The 22,068-nt window shown below is 44.1% G+C and overlaps 1 protein-coding gene across 1 annotated transcript; it reads right to left on the bottom strand.

Annotated features, from left to right (window-relative positions):
* Positions 1-7,196: 7,196 nt before the first annotated feature.
* LOC309526181 (nuclear factor 7, brain-like) lies at positions 7,197-21,692 on the bottom strand (the record flags this gene model as incomplete). Its single annotated transcript, XM_082212096.1, has 5 exons — positions 7,197-8,973; positions 11,881-11,903; positions 14,367-14,600; positions 16,238-16,333; positions 21,303-21,692. The coding sequence occupies 5 exons, from the start codon at positions 21,690-21,692 to the stop codon at positions 8,769-8,771; spliced, it is 948 nt and encodes a 315-aa protein (XP_082068222.1). The 3' UTR covers positions 7,197-8,768.
* Positions 21,693-22,068: the final 376 nt, after the last annotated feature.

Here is a 22,068-nt window from a genome sequence, read left to right as displayed (position 1 = left end):
CCTTCTAAGTCCAAGATATCTGTATTCTCGAGGAGCATCCACTCTTTCAACCAGCAGAATGCTGCTGCTTCATAATACAATTTTAAGTCCGGCAGGGCAAATCCCCCTCTTTCTTTTGCATCTGTTAATATTTTATATTTTATCCTGGGCTTTTTGCCCTGCCAGACAAATTTCGCGATATCTTTCTGCCACCTCTTGAAACAGTCCATCTTGTCAAGTATTTGCAAAGTTTGAAACAAAAATAACATTCTAGGCAATACATTCATCTTAATTACTGCAATTCGGCCTAACATTGATAATCTCAAGTTTGACCATATTTCTAGATCTTTTTTGATTTCTGTCCAACATTTTTCATAGTTGTCCTTATACAAATTCAAATTTTTAGATGTTAGGTTAACCCCTAGGTATTTCACCTTCTTAGTCACCGTCAAACCCGTCTCTTCTTGAAACTTATTCTTTTCTATATCTGTCAAATTTTTCCCTAGGACTTTAGTTTTTTGTTTATTCAACTTAAATCCGGCTACCTGGCCAAATTGTTGGATTATCTCCAACGCCTTTTTCGTACTAGTGTATGGCTCTTGTAAAGTCAGGACTAAATCATCTGCGAAAGCCCTTAACTTGTAATGTTTTGCTCCAACCTGTACCCCTTTAACCTGCTGGTCATTTCTAATCATATTCAGCAAAACCTCCAGGACAGAAATAAAAAGCAATGGGGAAATTGGGCATCCCTGTCGTGTTCCTTTTTCTATCTTAAGTTCCTCCGTTATCACATTATTTACAATCAACTTAGCTTTTTGTTCAGAGTATATTGCACCCACACCATTCTCAAAACCTTGTCCTACCCCCATCCCATGAAGATTCTTTTTCATAAAACTCCAAGAAATGTTGTCAAAGGCTTTCTCCGCGTCCACAAATATCAAAACTGCTTTGGTGTTTATATTCACCTCTAACTTTTCCAAAATGTCTATTATAATCCTAACATTGTCTGAGAGGTGTCTCTTTGGGAGAAAGCCTGCTTGGTCTCTGTGGATCTTTTCCATCAATACTCTTTTAAATCTTTTTGCTAAAATGTCTGCAAAAATTTTGTAATCCACATTGAGTAACGAGATTGGGCGGTAGTTCTTCAATTGAGTCTTTTCAGTCTCTGTCTTTGGTATGAGTGAAATATATGCTTCCTTCCACGATTCGGGTGCCTTTTTTCCCTCTAAGATCTCATTACAGACGTCCTTTAACGGTTGAATCAGCCATTCCTTTAGCGATTTGTAATATCTGGAAGTCAAGCCATCTGGTCCTGGAGATTTGCCCAATTGCATGTCCTGAATGGCACCCTCTATCTCTTGTTCTGATATTCTCTGGTTTAAGTCCACCTTACTTTGAGGGGAGATTTTTTGTAATCCATATTTGTTAAGGAATTTATCTATATCTTCTTCATTTTGTACTCCTTGAGAATAGAGTTTTTTAAAATAACTCACGAAACAGTTTCTTATTTCATTTGGTTTAGATATAGTCCTTCCATCCACTTCTAAACTTGTAACTGTATTTAATTTCTGTCTTTTCTTAAGTTGCCATGCCAAAAGCTTGCCACATTTGTCTGCCGACTCAAATGACTTTTGTCTCATTTGCTTTATTTTCCACTCTATCTCTTGGTTCATCAATTCCATATATTGTGTTTGAAATCAATGGTCACCTGCCATTCATGCTTTAGCTGAGATTCCTGTATTGCAGGGGTTGGGCTAGATGACCCCCGGGATCCCTACAAGTCTATGAGTCTATGATAATGGGTTGGCTCCAGATCCCTTGCCAAAGGGCTCCCTCACAACCTCCTAGAGTGGATTTGCATGGCTGGAACCCTTCCTTGCCTGGATGAAGAACACAAGAGGGGTGAATGAGAGTTGGTAGAAACTAGTCTATGGCCTTGGCCATGTTCATTGACTTCCATCATGGCCTCCAGCCCTGACCATCAATAAGCTACCTTTGAAGGTGACTTGGAAACTACAAATAATCCAGAATGCGGCAGCTAGACTGGTGACTGGGAACAGCCACCGAGACCATATAACACCGGTCCTGAAAGACCTACATTGGCTCCCAGTGCGTTTCTGAGCGCAATTCAAAGTGTTGGTGCTGACCTTTAAAGTCCTAAATGGCCTCTGCCCAATATATCTGAAGGAGCGTCTCCACCCCCATCGTCCAGCTTTGAGGGCCTTCTGGTGGTTCCCTCCCTGCAAGAAGTGAGGTTACAGGGAAGGCTCCAGTACTTTGGCCACCTCATGAGAAGAGAAGACTCCCTGGAAAAGACCCTGATGTTGGGAAAGATGGAGGGCACAAGGAGAAGGGGACGGCAGAGGATGAGATGGTTGGACAGTGTTCTGGAAGCTACCTGCATGAGTTTGACCAAACTGCGGGAGGCAGTGGAAGACAGGAGTGCCTGGCGTGCTCTGGTCCATGGGGTCATGAAGAGTCGGACACGACTAAACGACTAAACAAAATCTATCTATCTATCTATCTATCTATCTATATCTATCTATCTATCTATCTATCTATCATCTATCTATCTATCATCTACCTATCTATCTACTGTATAAAAGTAAGAGTCGCATCTGTTGCCCACTATTGACATGTGGCCCCTGAAAGCTTGTCAAGAAGGGAATGTGGCCCTTAGACTAAGGGAGATTCCCACGTCCGCAATAGTGGAAAGAAGGACCTCCTCATGAAATCACCCTTTGCAGCAGCTGAATGCCACAGTTACTCATAGTTTCTGCGCCCCCGATTTCATGGAAAAGGAGATGGACTCATCTTTCTTAGCTTCCTCTTTCCACAGATGAAACAAGAGGCAACCTTGCACTTGCTAACCACAGTGTTTACTTTCATTTTTAATCAAGTGCAATGTTTATTTAGTCTGAAACAAATCAGTAATAAAAAAACCACACACACACACTTTTAAATGAGTTTGAATTAGTCACGAATGTTCAGCTTTATTAAATAAGCAAACTTGTTGAAATGGTAAATGGTATTACAGTATTTATTACACTTATTTCCTATTTCCTTACATTTTTCATTTTACATCAATACATCCCAATTAACAAAACTGTAAATAACATCGAATTGACTCCCCCTCCCCGCAATCTGTGGTTCTCTACTTCTGCATATCCACAAAAATTCCTTGTATATTTCTTCTAAAATTTATTTAATTGTTCTTTACAGCTCGTTTTACATTAGCTCTGCTAAAGTTTTAAGCTGTTTACAATAACTTTTTATATATCCAATAAATTTTCCCCAGTCTTTATTTAAAAAAAATTCTTCCTGGTTTCTTATTCTTCCCGTAAGTTTGGACATCTCCACATACTCCATCAGCTTTATCTGCCTGACCTTCTTGGTTGGAACTGTTTCTTCTGCCCATAAATCATCCTGGCAGCCATTGCTGAATACATAGATACGGTAGTTTTTTCTGATCCTTGGGTACAGCTTGACCTATTATTCCTAAGGACACAAGTGGCGCTGTGGTCTAAACCACTGAGCCTCTTGGGTGTGCTGATCAGAAGATCAGTGATTCGAAACCCCACAATGGAGTGAGCTCCCATTGCTCTGTCCCAGCTCCTGCCAACCTAGCAGTTCAAAAGCACGCCAGTGGAAGTAGATAAATAGGTACCACTCCAGCAGGAAGGTAAACAGCATTTCTGTATGCTCTGGCTTCTATCATGGCGTTTTGTTGCACCAGAAGCAGTTTAGTCATGCTGGCCACATGACCCGGAAAGCTGTCTGTGGTCAAACACCGGCTTCCCCGGTCTTTCGCCTTCTTTTACCTTTTCCCTTTATTCCTAGAAAAAAGGATTCTGGTCTTCTTCTAAACGATACCTTCAACATTTTCCAGCTCATTATAAATCATCTCCCAAAAAGCTTTCACTATCTGACATGTCTACCACATACAGTGGTACCTCGGGTTAAGAACTTAATTCGTTCAGGAGGTCCGTTCTGAACCTGAAACTGTTCTGAACCTGAGGTACCACTTTAGCTAATGGGGCCTCCCACTGCTGCCATGCTGCCAGAGCACAATTTTTGTTCTCATCCTGATGCAGGGAGAAGAAGGAGAGGAGAAGGAAGAGAGAGAAAGAGGAAGGAGAAAAAAGAGGGGAGCCCCAACCTTGCTGCGTCACTGAGGATGAGAGATAGGAGAGTACCGGGAGGGCAAGGACATGTGGCCGAGCCCAGGCCTGACCTGAGCCTACTCCACGGTGGCTAGCACTCCAAGAGAGTAGGTTGGGGCCCAGAGGAAGGCCACGTGACAGAGGAGACCACAAAAGAGAGGATATTACTTCTCAAATAAAAAAACAACAACTTAAAAACAAACAATTTATCTCTTATATATATGGTAATGTGTCCCCAGATTCTTTGGAAAAAAATCTGGTAACCTTAGACTAAACCTGGCGTGATGGGACACTGTGATGGAAACCAGACCGCATGGAAATGCCATTTACCTTCCCACTGCAGCAGTACCTATTTATCTACTTGCGCTGGCATGCTTTCGAACCGCTAGGCTGGCAGAAGCTGGGACAGAGCGATGGAAGCTGACCCCGTCACTAGGGATTCGAACTGCCGACCTTCTGATCGGCAAGCCCAAGAGGCTCAGTGGTTTAGACCACAGTGCCACCTGCGTTCCACTGCAATGCAGGCATCTTTTGCCCAACGTGGGGCTCAAACCCACAGCCTTAAGATTAAGAATCTCATGCTCTACCGACTGAACTACAGTATTTTTTGCTCTATAAGACTCACTTTTTCCCTCCTAAAAAGTAAGGGGAAATGTGTGTGCGTCTTATGGAGCGAATGCAGGCTGCGCAGCTGTCCCAGAAGCCAGAACAGCAAGAGGGATTGCTGCTTACACTGCGCAGGGATCCCTCTTGCTGTTCTGGCATCTGAGATTCAGAATATTTTTTTTCCTGTTTTCCTCCTCCAAAAACTGGGTGCGTCTTGTGGTCTGGTGCGTCTTATAGAGAGAAAAATACGGTACCCCCCACTTGCAGTGGGAAGTTTAAGGCAATCTTTAGAAACTGTTTCTGAGGGGAGAGAAAATTCTGGAAGCATCCATGGGCTGTAGTGTTAAAAAGATGTACAGTGGTACCTCAGGTTAAGAACTTAATTCATTCTGGAGGTCCGTTCTTAACCTGAAACTGTTCTTAACCTTTTACAAATTATATGAATTATAAGAACTCGCACGATTTGGAAAGATTAGCTCCAGCAATGAGAGTGGATGACATATGAAATTAAATAATAATTAATGAAAGGACCAATGTTTAAATGTTTAAAATGATATTATATTTGTTTTTTTAGAGTAAATTGACAACAAGTAATTTAAACTAAAACGTAAGTTTTTGAAATTATAAAAGAAACACATGAAACAAGGTTCATGTGTTAATTTGCTGATATTTTTATTGTCAGGAATGCATTGTGAGGGAGATGTGGGGAAGTCCGAAAGAAAACTGAAATAAGCCTTGAAATGATCTGTTTTTTCTTCTTTCTTTTCTTTGTTGTTGATGTTTCTTTGTGTAATTGACTGTATATCTTTATCTGGAAAAAAAGCAATAAAAAATTTTCTGAAACTGTTCTTAACCTGAGGTACCACTTTAGCTAATGGGGCCTCCTGCTGCTGCCGCACAATTTCTGTTCTCATCCTGAGGTAAAGTTCTTAACCTGAGGTACTATTTCTGGGTTAGCGGAGTCTGTAACCTGAAGCATCTGTAACCCGAGGTACCACTGTATGTTAATGGTACCTCCCATTTTTCCTTACATTTCCAGCACATATCTGATTCAGCTTTATACGTCTTAGCCAATTTACTAGAAGTCAAACACCACCTGTACATTGTTTTCATATAGTTCTCCTTCATTTCCACATTTGATTCTGTGCTGACAAGAAAAGGGCATCAGATGGGGAGCAAGGAGCCAGGGGTTGACAGAAACCACAACTTCCTTTCTGAAAACTCCCATTTGTACTTACTCAGAAATGTATTCTGCAAAACAGCTGACACGAACGTGAAACCCAAGGAAACCTACAGCTGACTTGAGATTTAGATGTGTGGTCATGTTATTACTCATTGTCTTCGTTGTCAAGGCAATGAAGAAACATGGGCTGACTTCCTGACACTGGAGGACCAGCAATAGATTTTGCAGACCTGCTAAGTGCATCTGGCTGGTTCTGAGGTTCTGCTGGGTTCTCATCAGAAAGTACAGCATCCCTGAAGATGTATTTTTATTTATTAGATTTATATGGCAGCTATAAGCTCCTGCCTTGAAAGCAGGAGAAAAAGAATGCAAATGCTGCTAAAAATTGCTGTGACTCTCAGTATTTTGTGGGGGGAATTCAAGTTTGAAAGCACATCAAAGTGCAAGTAGATAAATAGGTACCACTCCGGTGGGAAGGTAAACAGCGTTTCTGTGCGCTGCTCTGGTTTGCCAGAAGCGGCTTAGTCATGCTGGCCACATGACCCGGAAGCTGTACGCCAGCTCCCTCGGCCAATAAAGCAAGATGAGCGCTGCAACCCCAGAGTCGGTCACGAATGGACCTGAGGGTCTGGGGTCCCTTTACCTTACTGTAAATTTAGATTTTAGCACAGAATTCCAGATGAACGGAATCTAGTCTGCCCGCTGTGAAGGAGAAGATCCAAAACAACTTTCTATTCCTGGCTTCTTATTGAGCTGCGTCATAACATTTCCATTTCTCAAGATCTACAATGCAAGAAGCTATCTGATGCAAGAAGTCTGCCACCCTGACACTTTTAGGCCACAAGTCACATGATTATCAGGAGGTGCAGAAATGTTGTTGCTCTTGCCTAACAAACGAGAGGTGAGTCATTCACATGAAGTCGGTTTGAGCCTTGCCTGTTACTAAGGCGATTTACACACTGGGGCTTTTCTCCAAATTGACATCATTCGCTCACTCATATTGCAGAGAAACTAGCTAATGCCAGCTGAGGTTCTGCAATGCTATTCCTTCTCCTTCATTACGTTTCAATCAGCTGAGGGTTAATAGTGCAGTAATATAAGGTTATATAAAAAAGATACATGAGCTATAACATCTGTTAAAATTAATCATTACATCAGAATGCCTGCTGAAGTAAAAATGTCTTCCCCATGCACGTTTATCAGGGAGCTATGAAACAAAACTTCCTGGCAAAAGACTTAGGCTAGAATAAATCACAGACACTTAGTTTGGCATATAAGTTAATATTTTACTCAGAGTCTCCAGAAATTACAGCAAACAAGGCTCCATCTGCTGGAAGTAAAACAAAGAAAATAGGTTCCAAATGACTTAAAAATTAAAATGCATGGTTTCCTTACAAAAGGATCATGCAATCTTTGGGTTAACAAAGATACAGGCTTTAAAATATCCCTTTTGGAAAGGTTCAGTTCACTTGGTTTTTCTTTGGTTTTTCCAAAATTGGCCATGGCAGTTGCCAAAAAGGAAATAAAGGGGGAAAGACAGGACCATTTGCTTTGAAGGTTGTTAAGGTCAAATGGACCAATGAGGACAAAAAAATGTAGAAGCCAGGCAGAAATTACAAGGACCCTTTTTTGCACAACCAGAGAAGTACAGCTCACAGCTTCTGTTTCATTGCTGAAGACACACCACTTGGCTCTGCTCTTTGACAATATCAGCGTCCTCCTTCCAGCATGGAATTATCGTTTTGGGGTTAGGGAGGGGCAAGTTGTTGTCTATTATTCAAATTGTGTTGTGCTTCTGTGCTATAAGCTGATCCTGGGATCTTCTTGTGAGAAGAGGTGTGTGTGTGTGTGTGTGTGTGTGTGTGTGTGTGTGGAGAAATCTTTATTTATATTCTGTTCCTTCCAACGTCATCGGCGAACAATGCAACATTTCAATAAATCACAATTTTAAAAAGTATTCAGTAATTAGGCAGAAACAAGACAAATCAACACAGGATACAGGTCATTTCAGAGGGCCGAGTCATAGGAACGTGATATTCTGCAAATCGGAATGTTTCATGCAGATTTTGCAATCTTTTTAAAAAAATGAAACTAACTTTACAAAATACTATAGAGCAGGAATGGGGAACATTTGGCACCTTGGGTTTCTGAACTATAATTCACACCATCCCTAGCTGCCAATCATATTAGCAGGGGGCTGCTGGGATTTGTAGCTGAGCAACATCTGGAGGGCAAAAGGTTCTCCACATCTGCCAAAGTGTATGCCATCTAATGCCCATGCTTGGGATTGCCAAGAAAGAATGAAAATAATACCTGCTGGCAGTGCCAGCTTCCACTTCTGGGGTCCTGGGCAAGACCACAACTTTCCTCACACAGCTGCCAATGGTCCGCCCCCTGGCCACCCCCACTGCTGCTCAGGGGAAAAAGGATGTTTTGGACTACAACTCCCATCAGCCCCAGGCAACACATGCTGGCTAGGGCTGGTGGGATTTGTAGTCCAAAACACCCGAAAGGCACCATTCCAGCAAAGGCTAATATGGTGTGTGTTTTAAAAACAGCAAGCATAGCTTCCTCAGAGCTGCCTCAAAAGAAGCTACCAGTTCCCTCATATTGTTGTTCTAAAGCCCGTCCAAAAATATTACCCTCCATTAAAACTGTAGTGGTTCCACTAGTGGAATTAAGGGGGATGGGGAAAAGAGAAGGGGTGGGTGGTGAGAGAATAATAATAATAAAATCAGAGCACTGTCAGTACTATAGTTCAATTACAGGCCATCACTCGCAGCCAAGCAGATAACCGCATCAAGACCATCTATGTATAAAAGGTTGGGGTTGGGGTATCAGTCCCTGAGCCCAATAGATTGCAAAATTTTCTTCCACACATCAAAATCCAGCGAGGCCTCAAATTTCTCAAGGGCTACAGCCGCTGACATGACAATGCCACCAGAATTATCTTCCGTGCCATTGTTCTCGCTTTCATCGCTTTCTTCCTCGAGGCCAGCCTCTTCTTCGCCACTGTCTCCTTCGTCCTCGCCCACCGCAGTTCTGAGGGAGGAGAACACAGCTGTGTATACCAGATTGCCAGAGAGGGCTTTCCCCATGGATCACACCCCGCTTGCCACTAAGCGCCTTGGGCTGCCTACTGGGAAGTGTTAACGGAGAAATCTGAGGGCTCCCTTGGGCAAAAAAACAAGGACACTAGTCAGGAATACCAGAGCAAAACAGCAGCCAGTAGGCTTGGTCTTTATTGAAGACTGTCATGACAGGACTCCCACCTGCCACAAGGTGGAACAAGATGGAAGCCCCGAACAAAAGAGAACCCAAACTTTTATTAGCCGCTAATCCCTATGTTACACTCCCCCAAACTACATCACTCATACATCATGGTTACATCATGAAAGGGGAGGTCTGGTGGCAGTAATCTGGGCATCCTGGACCCTGCCCCATGGCTCTCCTTGCCCTCCACCAAACACCCATCAAGTGTAACAAAAAAGATATTTACATTTCCCTGTTTCCCAGCCAAGTTAATCACACCCTTTTGTCTTCATCTGGGTTTGTTATTTCTGGAATGGCTACCTGTCTGGCACTCAGGTATCAGGCAGAGGGGCTGCTGAATAGCTGAGCTCACATGTCTATATGAATTTCTGAAGTTTTGCAAGTGAGCCAGTACACAGATACATTTATCAGTGATACATTTGGTATCGTGCAGCAAAGGCCCTTTGAATAGATAGGAAGAAACTGTGATGAAGTGTTTTGCGGGGACAAATCACAAAAGTCAGAAAAATGATTGTGCTGTTTTTGGTAGTGGACTGCATGTGCATGATATCTGCTGGAGGCACCCCCCCAACCTATAAATTCCTGCACCAGTAAGGTAAAGGTAAAGGGACCCCTGACCATTAGGTCCAGTCCTGGTCGACTCTGGGGTTGCGGCGCTCATCTCGCTTTATTGGCCGAGGGAGCCGGCGTACAACTTCCGGGTCATGTGGCCAGCATGACTAAGCCACTTCTGGCGAACCAGAGCAGCACACGGAAACGCCATTTACCTTCCCACCGGAGCGGTACCTATTTATCTACTTGCACTGGCGTGCTTTCAAACTGCTAGGTTGGCAGGAGCAGGGACCGAGCAACAGGAGCTCACCCCGTGGGGATTTGAACCGCCGACCTTCTGATCGGCGAGTCCTAGGCTCTGTGGTTTAACCCACAGCGGCACCCGCATCAGGAAGGGTCAAAACATTGCAGGCCTTTCAGTAAGAAGCCAAAGTAGCCCCCAAATGACATCAGCTTGAGTATTTTGCTCACGGAGGCACACCTTGCCTGATTGTTTTGTTTCCCTGACTTGATATAGTTTGGCGGGTTGGCTAAACAAAACATGGTTAAAGAAGGGTCAATTGGCTTCCTTGCTGGTGGTGGTGCTGCCCAGCTGGCACAAACCCACAACAGGGCCTTCTTAGTAGTGGCCCCATGCTTACTAAAAGCCCTCCCTGGTAAGGTAGAATCATAGAATTGTGGAGCTAGAAGGGACCCTGACAAGATGGCCATCCCGCCTCTGCTTAAAAACCTCCAAGGAAGGAGAGTCCACAATCTCCTGAGGGAGACTGTTCCACTGTTGAACAGCTCTGTTACAGGTCTGTCCCCCTCATTATTTTTTGGGGGGCAGATTTCTTCTACCCTGAGAATATTTGGGAGGAAGGCCACAATAAAGGGGCAGGGGAAGGGTGTGATAAAGATCTAATAGTAATTAAATCATCACATTATTCATTTAGTATAATAAAACACATGTTACCGGCTCTCTCCAAAAATGGAGGGAGTGGAAATTATGAAGAGTTTCAACTTTCAATAAAGAAGGGCAATTTGCACCTTAGCTGGTGCTTTTCAGACAAAAAGTATTAATGGGACATTGCTGGGGGTGGGGTGGGAATCCAAAGGCACAATCTAGTCAAGGAGAAAATGCACACAAAAGGTGCACTTGTCAACATTATTTTCTAGGAAACCTGGAGTTTTATCATACATCTGTCCAGAGCAGCGATGGGGAAAAGAACCTTTTCGGCTGGAGGGCCAAATCTTTGTCTTCCCACAAATCCTGCAGGCCAACTCTAACGGAAAGGTGAGACCACCCACCTGTCATCCATCGGAAGTCAGGTAATTAACCATGTGATTAGCAGGTGAGTAGTCCTGCCCACCTGTCAAACTTGGTCCTCAGGATTAACTCCTTGCACTTCAGAGAACGAGCAGCGAGTTCAAATCCTGCTTAACAGCCATAGGATCTAGCCTTGTCTCTTGCTGCCCCTTGCTGGATGTCACGTTCGATTGCTGCTGCCGCAAGCGATGGAGGGAAGACCTGCTCTCTGCTGCAAGGCCCATTTCCACCTGGCCTAGGGGGCAGGGCCCACACCCACACTGAATAGCTAAAAGAGGCTCCTGGGAGGCTACTAGGACATTGCTGGAACAACTCTTGGGTTGGGGCAACTGGCTAAAATATTTTAAACGGGTCTAATTTTGATTCCTCCATTTCATTTTTGTTGGGTTGGTGTTGGTTACAATGTTTAGTTGGAGTTGGCGGTCACTTTAATTTGGGTATTAACTGTAAACTGTTTCTTATTATTGCGATTACTGTTTTTTTATTGATTTGTCGGTTTGGTATAGGATATATTGTTTTCTAATGGCTTGACGTTTTGTTGGGCTTTATATGTTGTAGGCCGCCCAAGTGTTGCTGGGGAGACCCAGCCAGATGGGCGGGGTATATAAATTAACAAATATTATATATATTATTATTTGATGTCAGGTGTGGGGCAGGCAGACGTGGTTTGTGAGGGGCCGAATGGGAAGGCTGGTGGTCTAAATCTGGCTTCTTTGGGTAAGGGACTAAAGGGGTTCAAACCAAGGGTCTCGTGGGAAGAGATATTTTCTGAAGACGTTATGGCACAGGGGTGAAATATGAATTCATGAACTTACTCGTACATCAGTTGCTTGAAGCCCTGCATGAAAGAGAACAATTGAGATGTAGTCAGTGAGCTCTTCCTCTCTTCACCGCCCCCTCAAAACATGGAAGAATTAACAGCGCTCCCCTCACAACATCAGAGCTCACGGATGCAAGTCCAGCCAGGCCCAATCAAAGTCAATTTCTCCACATTCCTAAAGATACTTCTACTGTTTTTCTGTATTTGATTACATACTGCAATGTGTATGGGTTGCTCGTGCGTAAGTTGCCACCTCTCCAGGCTTTGTTGCCTTGCTAAACCTTTCAGTCTGGACAGCCCTTCACTTTGTGGCTGCCTCAGTCACTAGCAGAATCCGTCAGTGGGCGTTTCTTAAATCTTTTCCAACATAAAAGTTGTTTGACACCCAGTCTCCTCCTACTCTCTCTGTGCGGAAGTCTTCTGCGCAGGGTGGGTGTGGGTAGCAGAGGACCCGTGTTCTCCCCGCTGGTGTCCGGTGAAGAGTCCTGGAGCCCTCTCGCCGATTCCCCCATCAGCCCCTCTATATCCCTGGTGTTGCGCTGATTTGCTTCCCCATCTGCGGAGCTGCCTTTCTCCCTGCTGGGCCCTTCTCCAGCATCATTTGAGAGCCTTCCCTCCGCCTCTAGCTCCGATGTCAGTTCCCTGACACATACATATGCTTTCGGGTCCTGAAGTGTTCACCGCTCCAGTACTTTATATGTTGAGCGGTATTTGCACAAACAAAATAAGCAAGACTATAGTAATAATTAGGATCCTTTATCAAGTGCCTACAAAGAAACACCCAAGGGGCAACTATACACAAAAGAAAAATACAAGCAAGTGTAAAATGATACAGGCATAAACAAAGTCTTGTGATTGCCTGTAAGAAAGCTTATTGCTCATACATAGTAAAAGAGAAGACCGGTATCCTCAAACACTGTTGGACTACAACTCCCATCATCCTTAGTCATTGGCTAGGCTGCCCGAGGCAGATGGAACTGGCCTTGTTACAGGTGCCACGTATTAAGAAATCAGTGATGGAGGCGCCTTCATTGTACAGTGGTACCTCGGGTTACATACGCTTCAGGTTATAGACGCTTCAGGTTACAGCTCCGCTAACCCAGAAATAGTACCTCAGGTTAAGAACTTTGCTTCAGGATGAGAACAGAAATCGTGACAGCGGGAGGCCCCATTAGCTAAAGCGGTGCTTCAGGTTAAGAACAGTTTCAGGTTAAGAACGGACCTCCGGAATGAATTAAGTACTTAACCTGAGGTACCACTGTACTCCTTCTAAATCCGGCCCGTGGACAGTCTGGGAATCAGCATGTTTCTACATGAGTAGAATGTGTCCTTTTATTTAAAATGCATCTCTGGGTATTTGTAGGGCATAGGAATTCGTTCACCCCCCAAAAAAATATAGTCCAGCCCCCCACAAGGTCTGAGGGACAGTGGACAAGTTTTGCTGACCCCTGGACTAGATGATCCTCACAGTCCCTTCCAACGCTACAATTCTATATATTGTGCACATATAAAGAAAGGCAACCTTAGAGCAGAGCTTTCCAAACTGTGTGTCACGACACGTTAGTGTGTCAGTTGCAATGTGTAGGTGTGTGGCTCGAACGCTCCCCATACTCCTCCCAGGGCTGGAAAGGGGTTAGTTTAACCTCCAATTTGCCAGTAAAACTGAATTACTTTGTCACATGTAAAAAAAGTGTGTCACCAACATGAAAAGTTTGGAAAGCCCAGCCTTAGGGCTTGATAACAACCGAATATGTGAATTAAGAGCAGGGGTCAGCAAACTTTTTCAGCAGGGGGCCAGTCCACTGTCCCTCAGACCTTGGGTGTGTGTGTGGGGCAAACTATTTTGGTGTGTGTGTGTGTGTGTGTGTGTGTGTGTGTGTGCGTGTGAATTCCTATGCCCCACAAATAATCCAGAGATGCATTTTAAATAAAAGCACACATTCTACTCATGGAAAAACACACTGATTCCCGGACTGTCCGCGGGTCGGATTTAGAAGGCGATTGGGCTGCATCCGGCCCCCGGGCCTTACTTTGCCTACCCATGGTTAAGAGTGATGAGGAAAGCAAATTGGCAGCCATATTAAATCAGATCTAGTCTAGCCGTATTGCTTAAAGCTAGCTATCATTATCTGGCCAAACTACCGTATTCACTCGAATCTAATGCTCACCTTTTTTGGGCCCAACTACGTTGTGAAAATTAAGGTGTGCATTAGATTCGATGGAGCATTTACATTTGCCGTAAAATGCTTTTTTTTGGTTTTGTTTCAAGGTTTTGAAAATTGAGGTGTGCATTAGATTTGATGGTGCGTTAGACTCGAGTAAATACGGTATGTTCCCCTCACCCACTTTCCCCATGTCAGCTCATGCCCAAAGAATCCACATAACCTACTTGTGGAACTCCATGGATTCCATGCTCTTCCCTGGCTCTGAAAATCTCATCCAGTCTTTTAAGGTAAACCATTCATAAAAACCTGCTCTTACCTTCAGGAAGGCCACATGGTCTGTGGTTTCTAATGCTGCTTTAATCCTGGCAATCATCTTTGTATACGAAGATGCTTCGTCTTTCAGATGTCTTACGGCATTCCTCATATCCTTCAGGTTCTTCTTGCTTATCTTCTGGACTCTGTTCTTATACCTTTCTTCCTTCTCATGCAAGATCTGGTGGAAAGCCTCAAACTCTCTGGAAATGTGGCTCAAGGTGTCTTTAGTGCAATTCTGCAAGGGGTAGAAAAACCGAAGAAGCAAGGAGAGATTTTTTTAATCTTAAAGAGAAAAACAACAACAGCCGTGCAGCAAATACCTTCCGATTTACGAAATCCATTTTTAAAATGTACAATGGAAATCATTGAATATATTCAGCTTCTAAATTGCAGCTGCTACACGCTTTATTATTGCAACTGAGGATCAGGCTCACTCAAGCACAGATGGGGCAACTGAGGATGGTAGTTGTTACAACGCCATATACGGATCCGCGGGGTGATTCAGATAGCCATTTGGAACATGGCACTCCCTCAAAAAGTTTTTCATGGAGGAAGCAGCTGTTGAGGTGGTTTAGCCAAGGCTGAAGCTCTTTCCTTTTTGCTTGATTTTAGTCAGACCTGCAAACAGGAGACCCACCAGCCAGAAGCAGACTGCTAGTCACGTATTGTTGTCTTCTAGAGTCTCAAGAAACCAACACTTTTCAGACTATTGCTAACTTATACCTCATGATATGGTATGATAATCTTCCTTGCTGTATTCTACTGTATTGTTTTAATTAGTGTTTTTATAGTTGTTTTGATTTTGTGTGGAGTGCCCTACCTGGGTGGATGAAGCAGCCAAGTAATTTCATTGTCCCCGAGAGGGGGCAATGACAATAAAGATATTATATTAATTATTATTATTATTATTATTATTATTATTATTATTATTATTATTATTATATCATGAGGTATACTGTAAATAGGGAATCATAACAAATGCTATTTAAATACAGGGCTGGTTTTGTATTTCAGTTATCTAATATAGTGGTACCTCTGGCTACATACGCTTCAGGTTACATACGCCTCAGGTTACAGACTCCGCTAACCCAGAAATAGTGCTTCAGGTTAAGAACTTTGCTTCAGGATGAGAACAGAAAATGTGCTCCGGCAGCGTGGCGGCAGCTGCAGGAGGCCCCATTAGCTAAAGTGGTGCTTCAGGTTAAGAACAGTTTCAGGTTAAGAACGGACCTCCGGAACAAATTAAGTACTTAACCCGAGGTACCACTGTATTGCTAACTTATTCGCCTGGTGCACTTATACCTCATGATATCATGAGGTATACTGTAAATAGAGAATGATAACAAATGCTATTTAAATACAGGGCTGGTTTTGTATTTCAGTTATCTAATAGATGTATTTGGGTATCTCTAAAGATATTGTAAGCAAATGTTTCACAATTATTCCCCAGTTGAAAGAGCAGGTTTTTTGGTCTATGTTTGGATACAACTGGATGCCAATTTTGAATCAAGATGGTGGACTGGTCCTTTCAAGACTGCAGTAACTTTACCCACCAATTTCAAAGCTGCACCAATTTTTGTTTGTTTGGTTCTTAGCATTTATGAGCAATGCTGGGTACAAGACAGCTAGTTTATTATATTTTTATCCTACCTTTCCAGCAACAAATTCAGGATGGCCAATATCATTCTCCACCATTCCTCTACTTTCACACATTTTAACCTTAGGCCAAGAGATAGAAACTGGCATAAGGAATTCAACCTTGAACCTATCTTGGAGTAGACCTTTGAACTGGCCTACCCATCTTGCCCCATTCCTACAACTGAAATCTTTTACTTACTCCAAGTACAGGTCTGTGTGATGTGTATCATTTACCTCCATCTCTGACATTTCTTCTAGCTGTAAAGATTCGGCGTCACCAGCGGTCTTTAGGAAATTCTCCTGTTCTGTAAGAAATGTTTCCAATTCCCACTGTGTAGCAGAGAAAGCCAGAGACATTGAGCATAAAACATGTCTATTTTTCGTTTATCAAAACAGGAGAGGCAACACTTGTTACACATATTGAAAATATACAAAATAAAAAAATTCCTTCCTGTAGCACCTTAAAGACCAACTAAGTTAGTTCTTGGTATAAGCTTTTCGTGTGCATGCACACTTCTTCAGATACACTGAAACAGAAGTTGCCAGATCCTTCTATATATAGAGATAGCTAGAGGCATGTAGATATGTTTGTCGGTCAGTTGGTTTACGGTATAAGGTGGTGTCTATGCGTCCATCCTGTATTTTTATAGTAGTGTCCAAAAAATGTATTTCTTGCATAGATTGATTCATTGTAAGGTTGATTGTGGGGTGAAAATCATTGAATTTCTGGTGAAAGGTGTCCAGGGTCTGTTGACCATGTGTCCAGATGATAAAAATATCGTCAATGTATCGCAGGTACAAGAGAGGTTTGAGTGGGTAGGAGTTTAGGAAATGTTGTTCTAAATCTGCCATGAAGATGTTGGCATACTGTGGGGCCATGCGGGTGCCCATTGCTGTGCCGCTGATCTGAAGGAACAGGTCATCACCGAATTTGAAGTTGTTGTGGGTAAGGACAAATTGGCAGAGTTTGGTGGCAAGGTCCGCTGTGGTTTTATCTGAAATGGTGTTCCTTATAGCTTGTAAACCATCGTTGTGTGGGATGTTGGTATACAGAGATTCCACGTCCATAGTAGCTACTAGCTTCAGATCAGCGGCTACATGCCTCTAGCTACCATCCCAAACATACCAAACAGTCCATTGTATATAGCCAGGCACTACGTTACAGCCGCATCTGTTCCAATTCTACAGACAGAGACTCTCACCTAAGAGATCTACAGCAAACCTTTTCAGAACTAAAATACCCAGCAGATGAAGTTAGACAACAGATCAACAGAGCCAGACTGATACCCAGAGAGAACTTGCTGCAAGACAGACCCAAAAAAGAAAATAACAGAACACCACTAGTCATCACATACAGCTCCCAAGTTAAAACAGTTCAACGCATCATCAGAGATCTACAACCTCTCCTGGACAATGACAGTTCTCTTTCTCAAGCTCTGGGAGGAAGACCTTTCATTGCCTACAGACAGCCACCCAATCTTAAACAACTCCTAACCCACAATAATACTACAACCAGACTTAACACAGACACTGGCACCAGAGCCTGCAATAAACCCAGATGCCAACTTTGCTGCCACATACACCCGGACAACACCATTACTGGCCCCAACAACATCACACATACCATCTCGGGACTATTTAATTGCTCATCGTCTAACATTGTGTATGCCATCAAATGCCAACAGTGTCCTTCAGCTCTCTATATTGGACAAACAGGCCAAACCTTACGCCAAAGAATAAACGGACATAAATCTGACATCAAGAATCACAAAACAGAGAAACCAGTAGGAGAACACTTCAATCTCCCAGGACATTCTATACAAGATCTCAAAGTAGCTGTTTTACTACAAAGGAATTTCAGAAATAGACTGGAAAGAGAAGCTGCTGAATTGCAACTCATTACCAAACTTAAAACAATGGAGACACCTGGTCTGAACAGAGACATTGGATTCTTATCTCATTATATATGACTAAAAGCCACTTCTCACCTTCTCACCCCTTGCCTTTTCCTGTAAGACCTACTACAGTCGTTAAGAGTCGTCAACAGGCTCATCAGGCTCATCTCAGCTATCTGCCAATCTCCGATTCCCACCACCCTTCTGAGTAATACCCCTCCCCACCTTCTCTATATATAGAAGGATCTGGCAACTTCTGTTTCAGTGTATCTGAAGAAGTGTGCATGCACACGAAAGCTTATACCAAGAACTAACTTAGTTGGTCTTTAAGGTGCTACAGGAAGGAATTTTTTTATTTTGACTATGGCAGACCAACACGGCTACCCATCTGTAACTGAAAATATACACTAAATCATATAACCATTAAAATCATCAGGATCCTTGCCATGGGGGGTTGAGGGCCATGGTGGGGGTGGGTGGGTGGGGCAAGAGAAAAGGTAGCTATAGGAAACTCTAGAAATACGTTTGTGATATGGTGTTAATGTGTACTTATTTGTGTGTGTGTGTGTGTGTGTGTGTGTGTATGTGCATGTACACACACACACATTTTTATATTGTAAATTGCTTTAAGATCTCTTAAAATACCAAGTGGTATATAAATGAAAATAGTAATATAATACAGGCTAAAAAGGTATATTACAGGGCTAAAAATGACTATGACAAGACTGTATATTGTATCTTTGCTTATTTAACTTATATGCAGAATTCATCATGTGGAAGGCTGGGCTGAATGAATCCCAAACCGGAATTAAGATTTCCAGAAGAAATATCAACAACCTCAGATATGCAGATGACACAACCTTGATGGCAGAAAGTGAGGAGGAATTAAAGAACCTTTTAATGAGGGTGAAAGAAGAGAGCACAAAATATGGTTTGAAGCTCAACATCAAAAAAACGAAGATCATGGCCACTGGGCCCATTACCTCCTGGAAAATAGAAGGGGAAGAAATGGAGGCAGTGAGAGATTTTACTTTCTTGGGCTCCATGATCAGTGCAGATGGTGACAGCAGTCATGAAATTAAAGATGCCTGCTTCTTGGGAGAAAAGCAATGACAAACCTAGACAGCATCTTAAAAAGCAGAGACATCACCTTGCCGACAAAGTTAAAGCTATGGTCTTCCCAGTAGTGATGTATGGAAGTAAGAGCTGGACCATAAAGAAGGCTGATCTACGAAGAATTGATGCTTTTGAATTATGGTGCTGGAGGAGACTCTTGAGAGTCCCATGGACTGCAAGAAGATCAAACCTATCCATTCTTAAGGAAATCAGCCCTAAGTGCTCACTGGAAGGACAGATCCTGAATCTGAGGCTCCAATACTGTGGCCACCTCATGAGAGGAGAAGACTCCCTGGAAAAGACCCTGATGTTGGGAAAGATGGAGGGCACAAGAAGAAGGGGACGACAGAGGACGAGATGATTGGATAGTGTTCTCGAAGCTACCAGCATGAGTTTGACCAAACTGTGGGAGGCAGTGGAAGACAGGAGTGCCTGGCGTGCTCTGGTCCATGGGGTCATGAAGAGTCGGACACGACTAAACGACTAAACAAAAACGAAAAGGTAAAGGACCCCTGACAGTTATGTCCAGTCGCAGATGACTCTGGGGTTACGGCACTCATCTCGCTTTACAGTCTGAGGGAGCCGGCATTGTCCGTAGACAGTTTTTCCCCGGGTCATGTGGCCAGCATGACTAAGCCGCTTCTGGTGAAACCAGAGCAGCGCACGGAAATGCCATTTACCTTCCCGCTGGAGCCGTAACTATTTATCTACTTGCAGTTTTTGGCATGCTTTCGAACTGCTAGGTTGGCCAGAAATATAGGGCTAGAAGAGTATAATGGAGGGGTAAATTAGTTTAACAGGAGTGTTGGACTATGGGGAAAAGAAGTGAGAGATGTTACAGCAGGGGTTGCTAGTCCATCTGGGACACTGGGCAAACCTGGAATTTTGAGAAAGTTATGCAGGTCAGGGTCCAGTCGCAAATAGGTGCTGTGCTGCGTGTGACATAATGGATGCCACATTTAAAAGAGCCTAAACATATACACAAAAACCAGTTTTTAAATTCACCTTGTTGATGAAGGGCAGGCGAGAAACAAACTTAAATAAAAATAACATATCCTATTGCATTTTCCCACACCCCAGTATTAGCCTCTGACCAGATGGTTTTACCATCAGCCAACCTTCCCCTCTCCCATTTTTTAACTTCTTGTCCTGATATAAGAGAGGTATGCAGAACTGGAAAGTTTGCACAAGGTTTTTGTGACGTTTTCCTTGGTGTTGCAAAATCCCCCTTGGGGCAATGCCTTCATTTTAAAAACGGAAAGCGTAATGCTGGTGGTCAACAAAAGAGGTTTAAAGACTATAGCAAGACAAATCTTAAAAAATGTAGGATAAACACTGACACCTGGAAAACACTGTCCTGCGAGCGCTCCAGTTGGAGAGCAGCCTTTACCAAAGGTGTCATGAAGTCATGAAGATGCTCGAACTCAGCAAGGGAGAAGCGTGCTAAGAGGAAGGCACGCTTAGCAATTCCACACCGTGATCAACTCCCACCAGGAAACCAAGGTCCCCACTGTGGAAGGACGTGTGGATCCAGAATTGGCCTCCACAGTCATTGTTAAGTTACAGATAGGTAGCCGTGTTGGTCTGCCATAGTCAAAATAAAGAAATTCCTTCCAGTAGCACCTTAAAGACCAACTAAGTTAGTTCTTGGTATGAGCTTTCGTGTGCATGCACACTTCTTCAGATACCTGGTCTGAACAAAGACCTTGGATTCTTATCTCATTATACATGACTAAGCCATTTTTCACCTTCTCACCCCTTGCCTTTTCCTGTAAGACCTATTGCAGTCGTTAAGAGTTGTCAACAGGCTCATCTCAGCTATCTGCCAATCTCCCATTCCCACCACCCTTCTGAGTAATACCCCTCCCCACCTTCTCACTATATAGAAGGATCTGGCAACTTCTGTTTCAGCGTATCTGAAGAAGTGTGCATGCACACGAAAGCTCATACCAAGAACTAACTTAGTTGGTCCTTAAGGTGCTACTGGAAGGAATTTCTTTATTTAGTCATTGTTAAGACCGTGTTCATGGAAGACAATCTTACTCGGCTACAAGTGATCTCCAAGGAAGCACCAGCAACCTGGGAAGTAATCCCTATTTAACCAAAGCGAAGCCGACTTCTGTGAGGGGGTGGAGAAGGCACGCACGGGATTGGACCGCACGTCTGAACCCGACCCGCGTGTCACCACTGCTACAGCCGCTTCCCGGGCTCCGAACAGAGAGAGAAGCCTTGGCGTCGACTACCTGCGCGTATTCGACGGCAAAATACGCAGAGGCCTTGCAACTAACCTGCGCGTCCTTCACAGCATTTTGGATCGGCAGGAACTCGTGGTCCCGGTGGCGTGGCAGATCCCGGCAGATCACGCAGATGGGGACGCGATGCTGCCGACAGAAGAGCTCCAGCGGCTCCTCGTGCTCCTCGCAGAAGTCGCGGGCGGCTGCCGGCAGCGGCTCGCCGTCGAGCTCCAGACGGTGGGCTTTCTGGGCCACGTTGGACGCCAGCTCCTGCGGCCCGAAGGGGCGGCGGCACTCCGGGCAGCTCCCCGCGCCCTGCCCGACGGGGACGCAGCTGTTGATGCACAACAGGCAGGCGTTGTGGCCGCAGCCCAGCAGGTTGGGCTCCTGCAAGACGGAGTGGCAGATCGGGCACAGCAGGTCCTCAGCCAGGTTGGACGCCATGGTCCCCGGGAGCAGCTGCGAGCGCCCCTCGCCCTTTCAAACGGGAAGAAGAGGTGCGCCCACCCGCGCAGCGCCTTGCTTCGAAGCGCTTCTGCCCGCCCGACGCCGGCTCAGGGGGTCCGCAGTCTTTCGAGTCTTCTTTCTCCGGAAAGAGGTGCGGGGAGCGCAAAAACGCAAAGGGAACTGGAGTAGCCAAGAGCGCGCACGACCAGCTGAAGCAGCGGCCCCTTGTGCTCTTAATTAATAGCCCCTTCCACCAGCCCAGCAGGTGAAGCGTATGAAATTCCTTCTTCGAGGGAACCTTTAAAGGCGCAGGAGCCCTGTCTCCGTTTGCATTTGGCAACATTCCGTTGCTCCGACCAGCGAGCCGGCTGTC

The sequence above is a fragment of the Podarcis vaucheri genome, assembly GCF_965113315.1.
Source record: "Podarcis vaucheri genome assembly, chromosome: 2".
In the NCBI taxonomy this organism is placed as follows: domain Eukaryota; kingdom Metazoa; phylum Chordata; class Lepidosauria; order Squamata; family Lacertidae; genus Podarcis; species Podarcis vaucheri.
Note: the sequence above shows the minus strand (reverse complement) of the source record. Positions and strands in the feature narration are given on the sequence as shown.